General features: G+C 34.9%; 2 protein-coding genes and 1 long non-coding RNA gene across 10 annotated transcripts; all 3 read left to right on the top strand.

Annotated features, from left to right (window-relative positions):
• The first annotated feature begins 374 nt into the window (after window positions 1-374).
• LOC127994685 (hepatocyte cell adhesion molecule-like) lies at window positions 375-8681 on the top strand. Its single transcript, XM_052591821.1, has 7 exons — window positions 375-622; window positions 4068-4409; window positions 4499-4780; window positions 4894-4987; window positions 5081-5166; window positions 5779-5849; window positions 6191-8681. The coding sequence occupies exons 1-7, from the start codon at window positions 535-537 to the stop codon at window positions 6518-6520; spliced, it is 1293 nt and encodes a 430-aa protein (XP_052447781.1). The 5' UTR covers window positions 375-534; the 3' UTR covers window positions 6521-8681.
• Window positions 8682-9441: 760 nt separating this feature from the next.
• LOC127994995 (uncharacterized) lies at window positions 9442-13251 on the top strand. 2 transcript variants are annotated; one of them, XR_008167971.1, is made up of 4 exons: window positions 9442-9623; window positions 10244-10309; window positions 10677-10792; window positions 11598-13251. It is a non-coding gene; the product is annotated as an uncharacterized LOC127994995 (long non-coding RNA). The 2 variants fall into 2 exon arrangements; XR_008167965.1 differs by lacking the exon at window positions 9442-9623 and adding an exon at window positions 9794-10166.
• Window positions 13252-13881: 630 nt separating this feature from the next.
• LOC127995011 (coiled-coil domain-containing protein 15) lies at window positions 13882-22573 on the top strand. Of its 7 annotated transcripts, none has more exons than XM_052591842.1 (9): window positions 13920-16211; window positions 16313-16429; window positions 16519-16677; window positions 17320-17440; window positions 18546-18666; window positions 19358-19455; window positions 20138-20332; window positions 20446-20594; window positions 22402-22573. In XM_052591842.1, the coding sequence occupies exons 5-9, from the start codon at window positions 18550-18552 to the stop codon at window positions 22449-22451; spliced, it is 609 nt and encodes a 202-aa protein (XP_052447802.1). In that variant the 5' UTR covers window positions 13920-16211; window positions 16313-16429; window positions 16519-16677; window positions 17320-17440; window positions 18546-18549; the 3' UTR covers window positions 22452-22573. The 7 variants fall into 7 exon arrangements, with proteins under 7 accessions (XP_052447807.1, XP_052447802.1, XP_052447803.1 ...); XM_052591843.1 differs by having other exon boundaries at window positions 13920-14724; window positions 16053-16429; XM_052591845.1 differs by having other exon boundaries at window positions 13920-14371; window positions 16053-16429.
• Window positions 22574-22732: the final 159 nt, after the last annotated feature.

Genomic DNA, 22732 nt, shown 5'->3' on the forward strand with positions numbered 1-22732 from the left:
AAAAAAATTAAGTCATACAGGTTTGGAATGACATGAGGCACGGTAAACAATAAAAAAAAAAATTGAGTGAACTATCCCTTTAAAAAACTGTCAATGCTGTTTTGTCATTGTTATTCTCCATTATTTTCTTTCATCTCATTTGTATTAATCTAACATGAGATGTTATGTTGCATTATCATTTTTTAAAGAACCCTGTTATTTTATTATATTATTATCTTAATTACTGAAAGAAAAAATCATCTGTGAAATACAGTAACAGTCAGGCCATGAAGAAACAACATCCTCCCCACACAGTTATTAGCACCCCTTCTCCCCTACACAAACAGACCCATTCACTGACTCACAAACATGCCATCATAGTGCACTGGTTGTGAGAATGCATGTGTGTGCAGGGCTGTGTTTATGAGTGTGTGTTTGTCAGCAGCATGGCATAGCCCAGCCTCAGAAGGAATGACAGGACTCAGAGGTGGGGGACATGCTCTGTGAATAAATCATGCTAATTGTTTTGGGAAGACTGTGAAAGTTCGACCCAAGATGAAGGCACAGAAGGAAGCTTTCTCTCGGGTATCAGCTGCTTTTGCTGCTCCTCTCCTCTTGATCCTTGCCGTTCTGATTCACTCAGGTAAGAGGAACGATTGTAACTTTTTAGCAAATGATAATGTTGTTGGCCTAGATCTAGAACTTGTGGCGTAGTTATGGCTGGTACACCAAAGTGTAAAATATTTCAAGGACTTTAATGTCATTGCATATTGTAATGTGTAGACCAGTAAATATGGAATTTAGACCATTTTGGACACTTCTGTCACTTCTATTATAATGGATGAATTTCATAGCATAAGGTAACAAAATCTCCAATAAAGTGGGAAACGAATAATGCTACACCTTTCTTCTGAACTAGAGTCCCTTTTTGAGTTTTTCTAAAATCTTTTAAACAGTTTACTGGTGTCAATATGATTTTTAGCAGATGTTTTGGCAGCCAGAATGAGTAACAATTATTTTTATCTTAATAACAAAATATATATTTTGTAATCATTTGAAACTAGACAAATCGCTTTTTATGTAATGTTATGCTTAAAAAAGTGTTCTTGCATTTTTAAAACTCTATAAAGCATACTGTATCATATTTGATATGCAAATGTCTGAAGCCCTAAAGAATCAACACTTTGCTGAAAAACCTGTTTGACACAATATTCTACATACCCTTTGTTGTCTGACGGGCATTTTTAGGAAGTAAAAGGCCTTTCTACAATTTGTACACGTCTTTTGCTGTGAAATCTTTTTCAATCTTTAAAAAAAATATATATATATTAAATGAGACAATAACTTTTATATTGTTAGTAATGTTTAACTTACTTTTACTGAAGCAACTTGACTGTCCATCCATCTTTTTTTTTTCCAAAAATAATTATTCATCAAGTTTTTGAGGAACATTTATTTGCCTCTCAGTCATCATTGCACTGCATATGTTTTCCACCAAAATAAAAACTATTGATCATCTAAGAATTTAAATATAATCTTACAAAAACATACTGGGATATATAGAGCAATAACTCATATGTCTATGCATGTTATGTATGTTGTCTGCTATACGGTATCACAATTTACATTACAAGTTTTCAGAATTTCATCTTACTTTCTGGACATGTAAATATCAACAATTGCACCAATTGCATATTTACAAGTATGTTCACAAGTTGAGACTCTCAATGAAACTGACGTGTTTTTTTTCCTCCATATATATAATAAAAGCATGATGTATCAAACATTATACTCGAAAAACAAGCATGCAAAAAAAAGAGAGAGAAAAGTAAACAAAAATAGATTTTTCAGACAATTTTTTCATATGTCAGGCTATACAGGGTCAAATAAATTCCATTGGATTTGATATTGGGTTATATAATGCAGTCACCTTCATACATTAGGAGTATGACAAAAAAAAATTAAGATTGCTATACCACACTCAAATGAAAATCGAAAAAAAAGTTGAGTAAAATAAAAATGTTGTTTTTGAAGGTTTCTATGTAATGCTGTGCTTGTCTGAAGCACTGCCAGAGAAGATATCAGCATTAAGACAGTAAGTTACTAGACGGACAAAGACGACTTACAATGTACTTTATATTGCTATTTACAACATCATGAAAACCCATTCCTATCCTCGCATCACGACTGCTTTAAAAGCTGTTTGTGTTGTACAATTGGCCAATGTTGTCCTCAACAGAGTCACAGGAGCCCCGTGTGTCACTTTTTATCTAATCACACTGATTGTTTGTCGCTCTGTAGGACCTTTTCATTCCGGGAAATTGGGCTAAACAATTCAAGCTTTTGTGTGCACATCTCTGGCAGGCCTTTCCCACTGCATGCAGTTACTAAGGAGATGAGCTGTTTCCACACAGGCTTTATTCTGCTGGTTATCAGACAAAAAGATTGAGAATCTTTGATGCTTTACATTAGAATACTTACAGCTTTTAAATGTTACTTATTGTACAGTAGTAAAGTAAAATAAATCTTTTCAAGAATGAAGCATTGATGTTTAATAATTAAGCCTATTCTAAAGCATATTAGAATAATTTCTGAAGGAACATTTAACTTTCGCCTCAACACAAATTACATATATATATAAGAAAGTATTTAAATGCTGCTATGGTGTACATGAAACTCTACTTCGAAATACATTAAAGCAATCTTACTGACCCTAAACTTTTAAATGGTATGGCATTAATAACTATGCATGATTATAGAGTTAGTTACATTTTGTTATTTGTCATTATTTTTCCTGCTGTCTGTGAGCCTGTCAGAAAAGAGCTGTGACTCATTTTTAGCTTGTGACTTTGTGATATTAGTCATCAAAATCTGAAAGAGTTGTAAAAAGTGTCTTTACATAAGTTCTGTTGTTGCCCTCAATGTGATCTGATGAGTGTTATTATAGCTTTACATGCACCAGATTGCAGTGAAGTCAGAAAGAAGGCAGGTTGAGGGCCTTACCAAACTGACAAATTGAGTGTAATCTTCCCTGTGTGGAAACTATAATAAGGGGAATGCCAAATCTGCATGCACTAACCGTCACCTAAAGTGAACACAACCTAAAGTTGGAATAAAATAGAAATTCATCTATTGTCTAAATGCATGTCATTGGCCCTGTGAACAATTCTTTAAAAAATAAATAATAATAAAAATAATAAATGTTTTTTTGTTGTTGTTGTTGTTTTTTGTTTTTTGTTTGACTAAGATGTGACACAATTCAGAATAAAAGATTGGTCACTACTTCTATAATATGGCAAAAGAAATGCAATGCTAAATTTAATAAAAAATTGCATGATTTATAGTATAAGTCATATTTAACACAGGTAATAATTAACTACTCTTTATTTATTAATTTATTCAGCTAAAAGGTATGAACATTAAAATGATTTGACAAGGAATTTTCAATTAGTTAAAATGTATGAGATTATAACAAGTTTGATTTATTGATGACAAACATATAAACCTGATATAAACACATTCAGTTTATTAGTACTAGGAATCGGACCTGTTTATTACCTGTTTCATTAATGTATGTCACACAAATATGCATTACATTTAAGTTTAAGCTTTTTGGTCACACTTTTATTCTAAAACTTTCTGGAAAAAAAAGAATTATCTGCTTATTAACAGTCAGAAAGGTTGTTGTTAAATTTAGGTATGGGTAAAATTAGAATGGGAAAATAAGAAAATAATATGGGCTTTTGAAATAATCATTATTGTATAAAGTGCATACAAAGTGCATACAAATTTGACTTGACTTTATAAGTACATATAAACAGTTAATATGCTAGTAATATACATGCTACTTAGTGAGAATTGGTCCTTAAAAAAAAGTGTTATTGTTTGTTTATGATAAAACATATGATAAATCTTAAATTTAGGCCTTAATACCGTACTTTTTGAGTGCAGTCAGCAGTTCAGGAAATGACTGTTTGTGAACTGATTTGATAATTACGTCAATGGTGCTGACTTGATCTCTTCGCATTTTGGCAAACTAACATGTATCTCATAAATCAGATGTCTGAATTCGATTGTTCATGTCACAGCATGTGTTCAGGGAGTGAACATCACCAGTCTCGAGTCTCTAATCAGAGGGACGGTGGGCGGAGAAGCTCTGTTCCCCATCCGATACTCAAGCACCAGTCTGGATCCTCCTGTAATCAAATGGCAGCTGAAAAGGGACAAACCTATTACAGTGGTCCAGTCCATTGGCACGGAGATCATTGGAAACCTGCGACCGGAATACAGAGACCGCATCCTTGTGTTTGAGAATGGAACGCTGCTACTCCATAATCTCAAGCTGTCTGATGAGGGCACTTATGAAGTAGAGATCTCCATCACCGATGACACCTTCACTGGAGAGAGCAGCATCGATCTGACAGTGGATGGTAAGACAAATCTAACATAGCACAATCCTAACTGGCATCATCTATCTACTTATAGTGTAGCAATAAAACCATACCTGATTTTTTGACAGAGCCAATTTCTAAGCCACATGTCCACATGGCCACCTCCACCGTGCTGGAACTGATGGAGAATTTCACACTGAACTGCACCCATGAAACAGGCACTAAGACCACCTACGGCTGGGCTAAAGGTGGTCATCCATTACTCAACGAGACCCGTCTGCTGCTGTCCCCGGATCAGAAGGTCGTGACCATCACCCGTGTTCAGATGGTTGATGATGACGTCTACAGCTGCATGGTGGAGAACCCTATTAGTAGCATGAGAAGTCTACCAGTCAGACTCACCGTTTACAGTAAGAATTGGGTTTTTGAACATAATTTTACATATTCAATACATACAGTATTTGTGTCATGTTTGCAGTTCTTTAAGAATTAAAAACGGCTGAAAATGTTCTCCTGTTTGCAGAAAGAAGCTCTCTTTATATCATACTGTCTACAGTTGGCATCTTCCTCCTTGTCACCCTTGTAACTGTGTGTGCTTGCTGGAAGCCGTCTAAAAAGTATGACTTTTTTTTTTTCTTTGCCCCTCGTCCATCCTCAAGTTAACAGTGTTGGTGTAAACTGTTTGTCACCATCAATACTTTCATTAACAGATCAAAAAAACAGAAGTCCAAAACTAATAAACCACGAGCCATTTCGCAAAATCATCACATCAGGTATGGAGACGTCAAGCCAGAGGGTACGTAATAAAGCTGATATTGATTTACTGTAAATACATACTGGGCTCACACATACATACAAAAAGGTTCACTAATTAAGCTTAGATACGTTTTGTTAGGAATTAAAAGAAATGTTCTAATGTATTGTTGATACCATTAAAAAAAAAAAAAAAAAAACGAATGCATCGTTTTTTTTTTTAAATACTGTACTACAGACCTGCATTTTGTATTTGTATTGCTTTTAAAGATTTTTATTTAATTTTATATTTATTAAACTTTCTGTTTTATAATATAATATAATATAATATAATACAATATAATAATGGCAAATTTATCATCACTCCCACAGCCACTGTATTAGAAACACCCTCAAAGCAGCATTAACCAGTTTTTAGTCATTTGATTCAAAGGTATTATAATACAAAGTATAGTGCTATAATTGTACATTATAAAAAAAAAATGAAAAGGATACATAATGCTGGAGAGAAAAATGTAAAAAATATTGTCTTCAGCAGACGTGTATTTTTTATTTTAATTCATGTTATTATATTATATTATATTATATTATATTATATTATATTATATTATATTATATTATATTATATTATTATTTTTTTCATTTATGTTTCTAGATGATGCCATCCCAGTAATGACTGATCACGAGCGCAGGAATCCTGTATCACTCTACATCTTAAAAGAGAAGGTATTATGACATCATTATTGAAGTTCCCTCTCCCAGCACACCTGCTTCATGTTTAAGAATAGCTTTTCAAGTGGATGAGTCCTTCATTACCTCAGTAGAGCTGTCTGTGAGTCAGAGAGCAAAGCATGAACCCTGACTGCAAACATCTCTTTACATCAGACATTAATATTCATGCTTTCACCACATATTCTAATATACTGTACAGCAGAATAGGTCATGAGAATATCATATTTCTGTGCTACAAAAACAGCCTAGACGTTTCCCGCGCCTTCATAATATGAAAGTGCATTGATGTAGGCGTGTGAAGACTGTAAATGTCTGCACTTAATTGACATCCTCAGGATTCTCTTCCTGGCGAACCAGCGTCAACGTGTGAAACATGCACCTCCAACAGCAGCAGCCCACCGAGCTACAGCAGCTCAGTACCTCCTCCATCCGACCTGATCGAGCCGCCAGCGCGCTCCTCTCGCAGATACCCTCGCACCCACACTAAATCCCCACCGCGCCATCGCCGGAGGAAGGGACACAGTCAGAGCCCACCAGCCCCCTCCTCGCCCAGCAGCCGAGGGTCTGTTCAAGCCTCTCAGCGCACTGCGTCCTTTTCTCCAGCCAGGATTCCTGAGGATCCATCCACCCCTCCACAGGAACCCAGAGGCTCCCGAAAAACATAGATGATAGCATTGACCACGTCTACCGACTAGCCCACATGCTGCAAAAAGACAGATACTGTACTGACCTGCGCAAATACTTTTGCATTAATGTACATGTACATCTTTCTGCTACAAACCTGTTTAGCTTTATCATGTTAAGACACGTTTTAAAAGCACTTTTTGATTGTTTAGTTAATTTCACACGCTAGGACCTCTTCACTCTCCGTCTGGGTACTTCAATGTGATTGCGTTGGCTTGACAAAGCTTTCAAGCCATATCCACCAAATATTTATCCACCAATATTTTATTAAATACTTTGCATAACACATTAGCAACCAGTCAGAACACCTTAACGGCCATCTACATAGAAACCAGCCAACACCTTTGAAACTACCTAGCAACCAGCCAGAACACCCGAGGACAGGGTTCCTCAAATTCAATCAGAGTTTAGCTGGAACCCTAATAAATCTCACCAACATGTGATTCTCTAATGATCCTGAAGACCTTGATGAGCTTCCTCAGGTGTGTTTAATCAAGGTTGGAGCTAAACTCTGCAGGGTATAGGCCCTTCAGGACAAGATTTGAAGAACCCTGCACCTCTGCCTAGTAACCAGTGTTATTTTAGTATTAGTCAGATACCATTACATTTTTTGAAACATTTGAATTCTTTTCTATTTCACGTTTTCATTTTAATTAAAATTATAAGCAAATTTGTTGTCATTTTGTCATGTAATAAGTTCTTCTTTTTTATATGTCTTTAGTTTCTATGAATTTTATTTCAGTCTTAGTTAAAGTTATTTTAGTACATTAAGGCCCAAAATCCCATACTCTCAATAAGGTACATATTCTGAAGTAATTACTCCATGACTGCATAAAAGTATGTTCTATAGTAGATTGTGTGTCGCATGAATGTATTCTGGAATGTATTTGTACTACATTCACTATATTGTCATTGTCACTCACATGTCCTAGCATCAGCGCTGGCATCATGGGACAGTGAAGTGTCCTCTGTATGCACACTTCAGAATCTCACCAGAAGCAGCAGGTCACCTGTGGACTTTTTTGCCTATACCCTTAATGAGTACTATGAATTTGATATACTTCTTTTGTCGCAAACACTTTTTGGCCCACTATACAGAAGGGAAGTGTGGGATTTCAGTTACAGCCCAAGTTTAAGGTAGGGTAGCAGGTTCTGCTCTAGCGTCATCTAGCAGAACTACAAAAATAAAGCACGTTTTCAGACAACCTTTGCAAAACGCCACTCGCACCCTTCACGCCTCACGACAAACACAGCTCATATGGGTCTATAAAAGTGAAGGCATGTCTCAACAGATAAAAGCAGGCAACTTTCAACAAAAGATTCAACATAGGAATCCTTTTAAGTTATAATATTGAGCTAAAAGTTTTAAATTTCACTTACCTGAAATAGAAGTAACACACAAGTTTGTTGTATCGACTGAAACCCAAACATTCCATCACATTCCTCCATATTGTAAAAACACCAATGTTTACCCTTTTTTAACATTGTGTTTGTCTCTCTGTATTTGGGCATGTCTTTCAAGTCTTCTTTTGGCTTCCACTTCAGAAACAGGAATCTGAGTGTTTTTCCCCATGCTTTTTCCACACCGGCTAAACACACTTTTATATTACTCAGCTATTATAGCCATGCTTCAAGCTCTCGCTCTCAGCTGTGTGAATTTATGAGTGGAGGTAAGACATCCTATCATTGCATTCGGACCCATTTTTATGGTATGGAGCCTTCCATAGGCCCTGTTCCAAATTGCACTTAAGCCTCGCAGTCTTTCTCACAAACTTTTGTGACATAACACTGCATTGACTGTTGGTTAGATACTGCGGCACTCACCTCAGTGCGTGTGTGAGCTCAGAAATATTAAAATAATTCAAAATAATAAATCAACAATCTCTACAACCAGTCAAAACTCTCAAGCAATGCCCTAACAATACCCTATCAGCCACCTAAATAGGTCTGTATAAACTGACCCAGTATTCAAACTACACACTTAGAGTTTGGAATTTCAAGGAAAGGCTTTGTCAAGCCAACAGTGATGTTTGTATTTCATTTTCTTGTTTCTCTATTTCCTTTTTAATTTTAGTGAATGTAAATGAGAAGCGGAGTTGATCTGTAATGAAGTTAAATAAAAGACCTGAATGCAATCTTTTACATATTTGATTTTGTCTTGTTTTTCTCCTGCTCATTATCTGAACATTATGTAATCGTCTCTCTCTCACTGAAGTTCATACTGTTCGTGAAAAGGGAGAGACAATGTGCATGCTGATTCACACAAAAGAGACAGTAGGCTCCTTGTTATGCATGGGCATGGCCGTTGAGAACAGGCATTGTAAAGGGAGCAGGCTGGTCTTGTGTTGATTCATACCCATGCATAAATGTATAAGTTGGAGACAGAAACCCAAATAAGCGCAGGGAATGCTAATAGATTACCCTGTGGAGAAACAATGCCTTGAAACAGTTCCAGGCATGAACAAAATTTTTAAAAGACTGTAAGTGGTGGAGAAAGAAAGAAAGAAAGAAAGAAAGAAAGAAAGACAGAAAGAAAGAAAGAAAGAAAGAAAGAAAGAAAGAAAGAAAGACTTTTTACAATTCAGATTTTAAAGAGGAAACTAAGGCGACTTAAACGGATACTCCATGCACCCCAAAATGCACCCATAAAAGCTTTGTTCGTCTTCATAACACATTTTAATATATTTTGGATGAAAACCAGGAGGCTTGTGACTGTCCCATAGACTGCCAAGTAAAATACACGGTCAAAGTCCAGAAAAGTATGAAAGACGTTATCAGATTAGTCCATCTGCCATCAGTGATTAATCCGTAACATTACACTCTAAATACTGCTGGGTTATTTTTTAACCCAAAATGCTGGGTTGAGTCTGTTGGGTCATTTTGTTGGGTTATTTTTTTTTTTTTTAAACACTTTTGGGTAGTTTCAGTTTACCAGGTGTTGGGTTAAACCTGCTGGGTTGCGTCGCTGGGTTGTTTCAGGCCAGCGCTGGGTTATTTAACGCGCCTTGAAGATGTTTAAATCGCTCCCCAACTGTCATTTTGGAAGAACAACGGGGCAAAGACACAGCTTTCAACTGTTTTAAGGTAAGTTTATTTAATGTTTTCATTAATAATTATTTTAAGTTGGCAGAATTATAACCTTTTTGCGGCTACAAAAGTGTTAAACTTCTACAGGCCAACATTATTTACGTTAAATGATGAACAGTTTACCTCAAACGGCCAACCTACGTTACGTGACTCGCATAATCGTGTTAAGGTATCTGAGACGACAGATTAATACAGTTTTATTAAGTTTCAGACAGTAACAGATGGCTGAAATATGCGAATACCTGTGAAAATAGAGGAAAAAGTTGTTTCTGACACTGAAAAACGAATTTAACATTTAAGTGAGTGAAATGAGTTCAAAAAGCGAATACGACTTTCTGCTCTAATGTAAACGCCTGCAGTTGTCCATATCGACATGTAAATCATACAATTACGTACGATATAGTCGGACCGCAGGTCTAAAAGAACCGACGATCCGGTTCAAATAAACCGGTTCAGTAATTCTCGAACAAAGTGATTCCCGGAAAAGAATCGGCGTCTCTTCAAAGTGCGCGCACGCACAGCGAGGGCCGCGTTAGTGAGGTGATTTGATGCTTGTGTGGTTTATAAAGTATTTTTACATACAAATTATAATTCAAAATGTGTTTTTTTCCTGTCAGAAAAGCACATGGATACATTTGTGAGAGAAAAACTCGTCAAATGCAGTCTTATTGAGGCGTCTAAAGGTAAGTTCGTGTTTATCAACTAACGTTATATGGACTGTTTTAAAGCTGCGGAGTAACACAGTAAGTTACCTACGTGACTTGTCATAGAAATGTCTGTGTGCGCGCATGCAGTGTGATCTCCCTTATCTGTGCCAGTGACTGTGTGTGTTTGATATAGCCAGCATATTAACATAAAACTGTGATGTATAATGACTGGAACATCCCATTGATTAGACAGTTTGAAAGCACACCTTTCAGCCAATCACTATATCATATTCTGCTTCTGTAGACCAACTCATAGGTGAATTTCACAAATAATCATGATTGGTCAATTTCATGATTAACTTCACACAGTTAATTAAACTTTTTTTTAAAATTTATTTTAAAGGTCTGAACAAACCTGGAATTCCTTAACCGAACAGAGTCCACAAAACCCCATCCAATTGTTGTGGCGATTTAAAAATGCCAGCAGATCTCTTAGGCATTATCATAATCAATGGACAGGTAAGGATATTCTGGACTATTTTCAAAAGGAATTGCAAATTGTATATTTAATTGCATTTTTCCACATGTGGATGCATACATTGTGACATAGTCCAGATGCAATTAAAAAGCATTTGAATTTCAGATGCTTTACACAGAAAGCTGTCATTTTGTGTCAAGTGTGGGACTATACTATGGGGCGTGTTTTTTATTGGGATATATTTCTGTAGTTTTTACCCCAAATCTCTCACTGTTTGCACTCTGATGCACGTCAGCAAAACAACATTGCAGTTCTACTCTTATTTACTTATTTGCATCTTACCTTATATTTTATTCCTCAGGTGAAAAGCATTTGGTTAATGGTGAATATTGACCAATAGTACCATGTGGCACTAACTGTTAGCAGGGGATAGTAGCTGCATTTGGGGTAAAAATGACAGAATTATTTATTGTGTGAGGTGCCAAGAATATAGGGAGATCCGGGTTGCACTGTCTGTTCTTTATCACACATCTCTCGGAGCGGCAGATGCCTTAAGTAGTGCCTTAACCTCCATTGTTCAAAGCATTTGGCACAATTGTCTTTGAGTGACGTCACCTCCCAATACAAACACTCTCCATAGTATGGTCCCACCACTGACAAAAATTGACAGCTTTCAATGTGAGGCATTTTAAATTCAGATGCTAAAGTAATTGCGATTCCATTTGTGTTTTCTCAGGTAACATGTGCGAAACAGTGAAAAAACAGATGGGTAATTCATAAAACCTCATGTACTTGTTCTTATGTTGCATCTATGCTAACATTAGTCTGTTTCTCTCTTATTCCGAGGTCACCGTAGCCACCAGATCCAGTCTGTGTCCAGATCAGAGGGTCACTGCAGTCACCCGTATCCAGTACGTATCCAGACCAGATGGTGGATCAGCACCTAGAAAGGACCTCTACATCCCTGAAAGACAGCGGAGACCAGGACAACTAGAGCCCCAGATACAGATCCCCTGTAAATACCTTGTCTCAGAGGACCACCAGGACAAGACCACAGGAAACAGATGATTCTTCTGCACAATCTGACTTTGCTGCAGCCTGGAATTGAACGACTGGTTTCGTCTGGTCAGAGGAGAACTGGCCCCCTAACTGAGCCTGGTTTCTCCCAAGGTTTTTTTCTCCATTCTGTCACCGATGGAGTTTTGGTTCCTTGGTTTTCCTTAGTTTGAAACAATTAATATCAAGCGATATCATCGACTTGATTGTACAGAGGGACGATACATCACTGAATCAATGATGAACTGACTTCAACTGAAAACTGAGTGTTTACTTTTGTCTCTTTGCATTATTACACACTATTTTCCTATTTAATACTGTAAAGCTGCTATGATGCAGTATTTGATTAATATGACAGGCTTATTACTCATAATACATGGAAAATACAGCTGCAAATGGACTTTGCTTTTCTATTTGAAATTTGGCAGTCACTGTGCATTCATGAATGCATCAAGTAATTTTTGTTCAGTGTTTTTGTTCAAGATTTGCAATTGTGTTTGGATTATGTCACAATTTGTCACATGTGGAAAACACAATTGAAAATATAATTTGCAATTCCTTTTGAAAATTGTCCTTCCATAGACAGGCTCTATAGCAGACTACACTGCTCTCAGGTGTAGATCTTTGCTTCAGAGCTTAAGTGTTTGACAATAGTACACCCAAAAATGAAAATTGTTAATTATTCACCCTGGTCTGAAATCTCTCGAATATCATCGAAAATATCTTAACTTGTCTTCTGAAGATGAACGAAGGTCTTACGGGTTTGTAACAACATGAAGTTGAGTAATAAATGACATAATTTTCATTTTTGGGTGAACTATATGTTGAACTACACTAAGCAGTGCACATCTACCTACATAGGAGTCTTTATATACTTGATATAAATTTAAGGACATCTTTAAATTTAAAGAATGTTAATTGTTAATGTCATTTCACTGTGTATTTAAATAGCTAAATATGTCAAAATGTAATAGTTAAACAGCTAGACACAGGTCATTCAGAAAAATTTTTATTATTTATTGCAACTGTAATTCTGTGATTTTTATTTTAATTATTTATTTTGCATTTGCTGGAAACAAAAAAAGGGAAAATTCCATGTTGTTTGTCATTGGTACAAGTTTTTGAATGTCAGATGGCATTAAAAATATTTTTAACAGTCTAAATAACCTGTATTCTTCATTATTTATTAATCCATGATTGCTTTGTTAAGTAAAAGTGAAATTATGAGAATAACCCAGCAAGAATAACCCAGAATAATAAAAATGCAAACCCACAAATGGTAAAAATGACTCTATCTTGGGTTTTCTCAATAACCCAGCATGCTGGGTTAAAATGTGTAAACCAGCATGCTGGGTTACTTTAACCCAGCACGTGTTCTGTCCAATATTTACCCAGTGCTGGGTTGCCAATTGGGTTATTTTTAACCCAGCCATTTTTAGAGTGTATGAAGCAAAGAGAATACATTGTTTACTCAAAGAAAACAAACATAGCAACTTTATTCAACAATTCGTCTGACAATGTCTTTCACACTTTTCTGGAACTTGACAGTCCATTTTCCTTGGCAGTAAATGGGACAGTCACAAGCCTCCTGGATTTCATCCAAAATATCTTAAATTGTGTCTCGAAGACAAACAAAGCTTTTACGGGTTTGGAACGACATGGTGAGTGATCAATGACAAAATTTTCATTTTGGGGTGGATTATCCCTTTAAACTCGCAGTTGCGAAGATAAAAAGTTAAAAAGTTATATTTTTATTTTATAATGTTATTCCGTGGTAGAAACGGACTTCCATTAGCAGGAACATTACATAACAACAATTTTTATAACAGCATGACCATTTCAAGTTATATCTTATAGTAATAATAATAAATACAACGTTGAAAATTGATACACAATATAAATCAAATTCATAATAAGAATTTGAGGGATGTAAAACCACCATAATTAATTTTAGTCACTGACATTCGCTCAGCTCTGGTAATAAATTTACACTTATTACGGAACTAAAACGAGCAGGTATTCCTTTCCCCATCGAACCTACATTTAGGAGCACATCAGGCGTGGCCTTCACGCCACACGTTTTGAATGGCTTTACTTTCGACGAATACAATTTTATCTTCACGGGCTGTAGCCAATAGAATCATAAATAGGCGGATCTAAAGGTTTCGCTTCTGTTAGCGTCATTGACAACGGTAGCTTTCATTCTGACAGCTAACGTTACAGCAGTAGAAATATTAACGCAATTTGCATTAGGCCAGTAACGTTAGCAACATTATGAGCCGCTGTACCATTATAAGGTCTGAACATCAGTGTTTTCCGAAAAGCCATAAATGATAGTATTACCAATTCATATCTACCAGGTTTTAAACTAAAATGAATCAAGCCAAACCAGCTAAAGAAAGGGTTGGCTCTTCGATAACACAAAATAAGCTCTTCAAAGAAAATAAAAGGATAACATCTGGAAACAGGAGAAAGACCAAAGCTGTGAGAGTGTTGGCAGAGAAGAACCCGGATGTGGCTCTGTTTGGGTAGAGAGCGGAGACGAGGGTCTGGAACATCCCGTGGTGAGGAGGACCGACCGACACTAATATAAAGCTGCAGAGATGTGCTGAAAACGAGCTTCTTTGACTGGCACTTTCCATTTATACGATACACGCTGTTGTTTCACACACCAGGGTGATTTTGGTCCAGTGACTCTTAATCCTTGTCATGGGGACCCCTGGCTCTGCCACTGCCTCCAAAACATCTGACACACTCAGTTCAGTTCATGGATCTTTCTCCTAACCAGCTGGTGATATGAATAAGGTGTATTTAATAAGGGAGTCAAGCCAAATGTGCAGAGCTGTGTGTCAGGATTAAAAGCCACTGATTTGGGCTGCGCCACTTTAGAAGAGAAATTTATAGAGAGAAAAAAAAGGTAACAGTAATCACAAAACAACACTGGACAGCAGTGGCAAATAAACTATGGACAAAGTTTAAAATAATAAAAATAACAACAATAATAATAATACAAATGACAAAACAGAACACAATTACATAAAAGTGGAAATATAAAAATTAATTCAAAATCTTTAATAAAATTATAATAGTATGTGATACTAAAATGCCACTGGCCAATACTTATTATAACTATTATTATATTTGTATATTTTTTCTTTTGCTCTTTGGAAATAGAGTTAGTTATGTTAAATAAGCTATTATCTATCATAAACTTTACACTGCTGTTCAAAGGTTTGATGTCTAAGATTGTTTTTAATATTTATGTATGAAGTATAATATGCTTACCAAAGCTGCACTATTTGTTCGAAAACTGTAATATTGTGAAATATTATAACAATTTTATCTCTTAATATATCTTCTATCTCAATATATTTTAAAATGTATTTGTATCTGTGATGACAAAGCTGAATTTTCAGCATCATTCCTCCAGTCTTCAGCATCACACGATCCTTCAGAAGTCATTCTAATATGCTGATTAATGCTCAATAAATATTTAGTTTATTATTATCAGTGTTGAAAACATTTGTTCTGCTCAATATGGGGGTAACCAGCGAACTTTTTTTGTATTTAAAAAATATATATTTTGTAACATTATAAATGTTTTACTGTCGTTTTTGATCAACATAACATTTCCCGACTGATTGAAAGTCAGTGTTATTTTAGTATTATTTATATACTTTTACAGCATTTATTCATATTTTTAATTAGCTTACATTTTTACATTTTTAGTTGTATTTTTTATTGTACTTTTAGTTTTGGTAATTTTTTATGTACTTTTATAATTTTTATTAGTCTGTTTATATATTATATATTTCTTTCATTTATATTTATTTAAATTTTAGTAATTTTCAGATATTAATTATATTGCCATGGGAATATTACTTTTTTTTATTGGAAGTGTTTCATGTAATTTTCTATTTTTACTTTTTACTTTAATTTCATATATTGAAATATATTTTTAATAGTTAATGTCAGCATTGATAAAAGTTATTTTTGCGAAAATGTTTGACCCCAAACCTTTGAACGGCAGTGTGCATGGTATGAGAGTAGCTAGTTTTTAGAAAATGCCTTTAGTATTTTATTGCTACAACAACCATAAATTTGTCTGAATGGCTGTAAAAGGTTGACAAAAGTAATGTCACCTTTTTCTTAAAAATAAGGGACTGGTTTTGCTTTCCAAATTTGTCCTAACAAATGCGTAAAAACCCACAATCAAAAAGTTATTTGTGTGAACACTATCTTCAGGTTGAAGGTGAAAGCAAAGTATTGCAACTAACCAGCAAAGCAGCCCATCGTCTTACACTTCAAACCAATTTATTCCCTTCCTGGACACACGGGGAGCGAGCAATCTGCAGTCCCAGGATGGAGGCTGTTTCTTCACATCACCATACACATAATATATGGGTATTTACAGAGCATGATCCTTATACATCTATGTGGATCATTTTGTTTTTGTGATTTGACAGAATGTAGCTGTGAAGGTGAGTTACTTAACGTTTGTCTAGGTCAGTAAAGTCAGGAAGCATGAGAGACACAGACTAGCCGCTCGTCAGAGAGTTCAGGAGGGTGATGAATCCTCACAGCTGCCTGGTGGGAGATGGAAACTGTCCCCGACTGGAGATGTGAGTCATGCATGATGCATTTGGGTCATTTCTGAAACCTGAACGTTCAGTGTTGTAGTATTAATATCTTCACTTTTTTATATATACAGAAGCCAGAATCACACTCTTGGAGAGATGCTGAAGGTACAAATTATGGAGAAGAGGAATACGAGCAGGAAGTGGAAGATGAGATGCTGCTGGGGCAACATGATCAACCTCTTGATTTGCATCACCACAGAAGCAAGACTGTAACTTTTCAAAACGATATGGTAAGAAGATCTTGTGTGGCCTTAAAAATAGTCTGGTATGGCGCACCCATAGACATACGGTGTAAAAAAATAACTGCACAGGTTTTTTATCAGTACACTGGAAAGTAAGGCTTTGCTTATAAGTTATTATATTATTATATTAGTGTTTCTGTAGCTCAAGTGGTAGAGCATTGCGTTAGCAAGTGCAAGGTTGGGGGTTTGAATCCCAGGGAACACATGTTAGGAACATTGTTAGACTGAATGCAGTGTAAGTCGTGTTGGATAAAAGCGTCTGCTAAATGCATACATTTCATTTCATTTAAATAAGTTACCTGGCAATAAGTGCTTCTGCGGAAGAACCAGTATATTGAGTATATCTGAGGTTGTGGAATAGGATCTTTAAAAGACAATGGAGAGTTAATAAGATCCATTAGAACAATATTATAAGTTGCTTCGTGTAAAAAACTGATTGATGGTTTTACATGTAGCTCATGCAGCTCCTTGTTTAAGTGCCTGCTTCAGATTAATGATATACTTTCTGAATCAGCGCTGTTTGAGCACACCAAATTACGTTTATGACATGTTCAACAAATGATGATATTACATAATGTAACACAATGCCTTTTATATTCATGAATCCTGTCCATGTTGGTGTCTCTGCAGGTATATGAGCCAGCCACTGTTTGCTTCACCACTGACTACAGAGCTTCCCAAGTGCTTTGGCCTCATGAGAATCAGGAGGAGCTGATTTATTTACAACGGTGTCTCCTTTTTTATTAGGGAGGTCAGTGTGGAGTTTAATATCTGCTGCTATGAAAGTAAATATCTGATTTTAAGCATATTATACCATTCAAACGTTTCTGATTTTAAAAAAAGTTTTTAAAAGAAGCCTCCTATGTTTAACAAAGATGCATTTATTTGATCAAACATATGTAAAAAAAAAAAAAATAATAATAAAAAAAAGTTAATATTGTGAAATATTATTACAGTTTAATTATATGGGAACCATCTGAAGAGAACTGCAAGGTCAAACCTCACACATACACAAGTATCTTCTCTATAACAGCATCACATTCACGTTCTTTATTTCACTGCTACTAAAAAAGATGTCTATTTTCATTCCTTTCTGCATGATGGTTGCTCACTTCTCTTTTGGTTTCTCTGCTGTTGTCAGGCTACAGTAAATAGTTTAAATGACTGACTAGTTACTGTAAAATGATTATAGTGGAGTAAAAATAAGACTTTTAGAAATAATTGCTAGGTCTTTTTCACAAAAACCAGTATAAAAAGGCATGACTATTACTCAATTAAATGTCATTCCCATAACAAGTACACATCGTTTTAAGTTTCTACCTATTATACGTTTTCTTGGTAGAGCCTGACATTAGCAATACGACATTCAAAGGTTGGATTCCCAAGACACATGTCGAAGTGAATACGCTTTATTAATGATTTAGAATTTACTAAAAAAACATAAATTGTATCAAACTTAATTTTTTTAAGTATGTGCACATATTATGTACAATTAATCTAATTTTAAATTTAAAATAATTTTTGAACTGTTTTATTACAATTATTTTAATTTTAAAAAAGCATTTATTTTGTACTATTGAAGCACATACTTTTTCTTTTTTCGTTTTTCGTCCCTTCGTGTTGCACTTTATATTATACTTTCTTTTTAAACTCAGAGAATATTTTTTCTGCGTGTAGGATTAAGAATGAAAAAGAACAACAAGAACAAGAACAAGATTAATGATATACTTTCTGAATCAGCGCTGTTTGAGCACACCAAATTACGTTTATGACATGTTCAACAAATGATGATATTACATAATGTAACACAATGCCTTTTATATTCATGAATCCTGTCCATGTTGGTGTCTCTGCAGGTATATGAGCCAGCCACTGTTTGCTTCACCACTGACTACAGAGCTTCCCAAGTGCTTTGGCCTCATGAGAATCAGGAGGAGCTGCTTTATTTACAACGGTGTCTCCTTTTTTATTAGGGAGGTCAGTGTGGAGTTTAATATCTGCTGCTATGAAAGTAAATATCTGATTTGAAGCATATTAAACCATTCAAACGTTTCGGATTTTTAAAAAAGTTTTTAAAAGAAGCCTCCTATGTTTAACAAAGATGTATTTATTTGATCAAACATATGTAAAAAAAAAAAAAAAAAAAGAAAAAAAAGTTAATATTGTGAAATATTATTACAGTTTAATTATTTTACTGTGTATTTCAAAATAAAATAAAAATCATTTCCACATGATCATTTAGAAATCATTCTAATATGGTGCACAAGAAACATTGTTGAATTGTCAGTGTTGAAACTTTGTCAGTGTGCTGCTTTATATTTTTATAGAAACCATAATATTTTTTTTTCAGGAGTCTTTGGTGACTAGAAAATAAAAAAAATAGCATTTATTTACTCAAATATAAAATTGTAATTATTAATTATAAAAAAGTTGAATTATTTGATTTCTGTTGAATAGATGTAATGTATAAATTAGATTGAATGTTAAATAAAATGATCAGTTAAATGCATAAATAAATGTATTATTTATATTTCGCTGAATAAATATATTATTTATATTTCCAAAAAAACAGCTGACTCCGAAGCTTTTTTTTTGTTCTCTCTTTTCTTACCAACAAAATAAAAATTGTGTTTTCTTTAAACCGCCCACTGTGTTGTTTCTGAGGCAGTCTCAGTTCCCCGTGTATCGACGGCATTTCATGGACATTGAGCGAGAGCGAGTAAAGGAGCACAGAAGATATGGGAACCATCTGAAGAGAACTGCAAGGTCAAACCTCACACATTCACAAGTATCTTCTCTATAACAGCATCACATTCACGTTCTTTATTTCACTGCTACTAAAAAAGATGTCTATTTTCATTCCTTTCTGCATGATGGTTGCTCACTTCTCTTTTGGTTTCTCTGCTGTTGTCAGGCTACAGTAAATAGTTTAAATGACTGACTAGTTACTGTAAAATGATTATAGTGGAGTAAAAATAAGACTTTTAGAATAATTGCTAGGTCTTTTTCACAAAAACCAGTATAAAAAGGCATGACTATTACTCAATTAAATGTCATTCCCATAACAAGTACACATCGTTTTAAGTTTCTACCTATTATACATTTTCTTGGTAGAGCCTGACATTAGCAATACGACATTCAAAGGTTGGATTCCCAAGACACATGTCGAAGTGAATACGCTTTATTAATGATTTAGAATTTACTAAAAAAACATAAATTGTATCAAACTTAATTTTTTAAGTATGTGCACATATTATGTACAATTAATCTAATTTTAAATTTAAAATAATTTTTGAACTGTTTTATTACAATTATTTTAATTTTAAAAAAGCATTTATTTTGTACTATTGAAGCACATACTTTTTCTTTTTTCGTTTTTCGTCCCTTCGTGTTGCACTTTATATTATACTTTCTTTTTAAACTCAGAGAATATTTTTTCTGCGTGTAGGATTAAGAATGAAAAAGAACAACTCAGGAAAGCGGAGGAGAAGAAGATGGAGAGGCAGCGACAGCAGGAGGAGGAAAGAAAAGACATGGCTGAGAGGGAGGATTTGATTTTGGAGCGATTGAGGCTTGATGAGGAGGAGGCAGCAGAGAAGGTAGAGAGACAAGAGAAAACAAAGAGCATCAAAGAAAGCAAATGGTACGTACTGACAATATGTGGCACAAGTTATCTTTTTATGGGGATGTTCATTCTAACCGTAAATACACACACACACACAAATCCTGTTGTGTTATGTGATGGTTTTGTGACAGGTACATAGAAGCCATGCAGGCTCTAATGAAAGAGAAGCTGGAGAAGGATAAAGTAAAACTCCCTCCTCTGTGCTGCTGTGGAGACACTTTCTGGGACAGCCATCCTTACACCTGCGCCAACAACTGCATCTTCTACAACAATCCTAAAGGTAAACTGCTCACTCTGTGCCCATTTCATATTTAAGGATAATGATAAACACCTTGTCTTGATACACTGTGCAATTGTGTAATTCAGATAGTTTTGTCCTAACAAGCAACAAGTGACACAATATTTTCTCTGTTGCTTGGTTCCTAAGCAATATCATTGGTCATTAATCCTGCTCCTCATAACCGAACATCAACAATTTTCTGATTGGTTGTGATTGTGTTACTGGAAACTTGTCGTATCGCATCTGTTTTTATGTCGTAAATGTTCTTACTCACAGTACCATGACTTGACAGACAATGCATGTGGGGTTTCTGTTGCAACTGATGTCTTTTGTTCTTCCACTTTCCATGACATAGAACTTGAACTAGACAGTGTGAAGTTTAATCATGGATTTAGTTTATCACAGGAACAGCCTTATTTTATAACAAGATGAAAACAAGTTTTAAATACCCTTGTAAAAAAAAGTACACTTTAGCATACTTATAACTTAAAAAGAATATACATGGGTGCAAACTGAATCAAATGTTTTTTGGACACTTAATTGAATCTTACATACAATTAAATGAAAATGTATTATGGTTAGATTAATATTAAATGTATGTTTTTGTTTGTATTTACTTAATTATTTCAACTGTTTATCTTTGAAATTTGGTTAAAGTGTACTGCTGAATGAACTGAGAAGCATATGGTGGACTAAAATATACTTGTCATATCACATCTATTTAAACATGCATGTTACTTATTTAAATATATTTGTAATTACACATTTGTAATGAAGTTTAGTACATTTAAAATGTATTAACTTTAATTGTAATACTGAATAACACACTACATTTAATCAACTCTCTAAAATGCTGGGTTGTTTCAACCCAACTTTGGGTCAAATATGGACTAAGCTAATATAAAAATTTAATTAAAAAAATATATATTTAAAACTAAATAAAATTAAAATCTAAAAATGTAACCCAATAATTGTGTTAGTCCATATTTGACCAAAAAGTTGTTTAAAACAACCCAGCATTTTATAGAGTGAAGTACTTAAAATGTGCTTTAGCATTTTAGCACATCAAAATAAGTGTACTTATTTAAGCACAACAAAATATTACTAAAACATAATGTTTTAAAATGTGTTAAAATAAAATTTCCAATAATTTTTCAAAAACCTTTTAAAAGTATACTTAAGTGTGTTAAGGAACAGTCATGAAAGTGTTCTAATGCAAGTATATACTTTTAAGAACCGAAGGACACTGCATGTGCACATTCAATGCAATTAAGCACACTTTGGGCCCTATTTTAACGGGTTTGTTATTTACATGGCGGAATGTAATTTTTACAAATGTTTGTGTGCTGCTGCGCCTCCCTGTGTGTAACAAGCAAGGTGTGCATGCATTGTGCACCACCTGCCTATAGGCGCATATTTCTAATGCGCTATTTAAATAACAAAGAAGAAATATTGCGCCATACTTTAGACCAGGTTTGAGTTGGTCTATAGCACAGTCTATCTTCAGGTTCTCAAAATAGCAACGCGCCAACAATGTGCCCGAATACACCAGCCAGTGGGTGCACAAATGGGCGCAAAGGTATTTGCTATTTAAACAATGCGGTGCAGGATGGGAAAATGAGAACTGGATCAGACTGAAACTAGCAAAAACACTTGTTCTGCGCCTTGGCCCACGTTGCGCCAGGTGTATGATAGGGCCTTTTTTCTTTGCAAGGGAAATCTTGGCCACATTGCTCAACTTTTTTGACACCGACATTCATTCAACTTTTGAGTTTATTTATTGGTCGTTTATGATTGTTTTCTGCAGCTTATGCTCTGGTTCTGCAGTCGGTCTTACTAAGCTGTGATCTGAAGTAAGGAGGCTTTGGACAATATTTTTGGAAATATTTTTTTTTATTGTACTATAAATGCTTTTAAAATACCTAACATATTTCTATGTAACCAGCATTTTAAATTTTTAATAAACCTTACTGAACTGCTGTGATTGTTTATTGTGTCATAACTTGGTTTTCTTAATCTAAATGCACCTAAATGTGTATGTGACCTTTGTACATTATTCAGCCATTATACGCAAAGTCCCTGATTATATGCTTCAGAGTTGAAAGGTCAGTAACAGAATGGCAGTCACATTCATTTCT

This window comes from Carassius gibelio, chromosome A5, assembly GCF_023724105.1.
Source record: "Carassius gibelio isolate Cgi1373 ecotype wild population from Czech Republic chromosome A5, carGib1.2-hapl.c, whole genome shotgun sequence".
NCBI lineage: Eukaryota > Metazoa > Chordata > Actinopteri > Cypriniformes > Cyprinidae > Carassius > Carassius gibelio.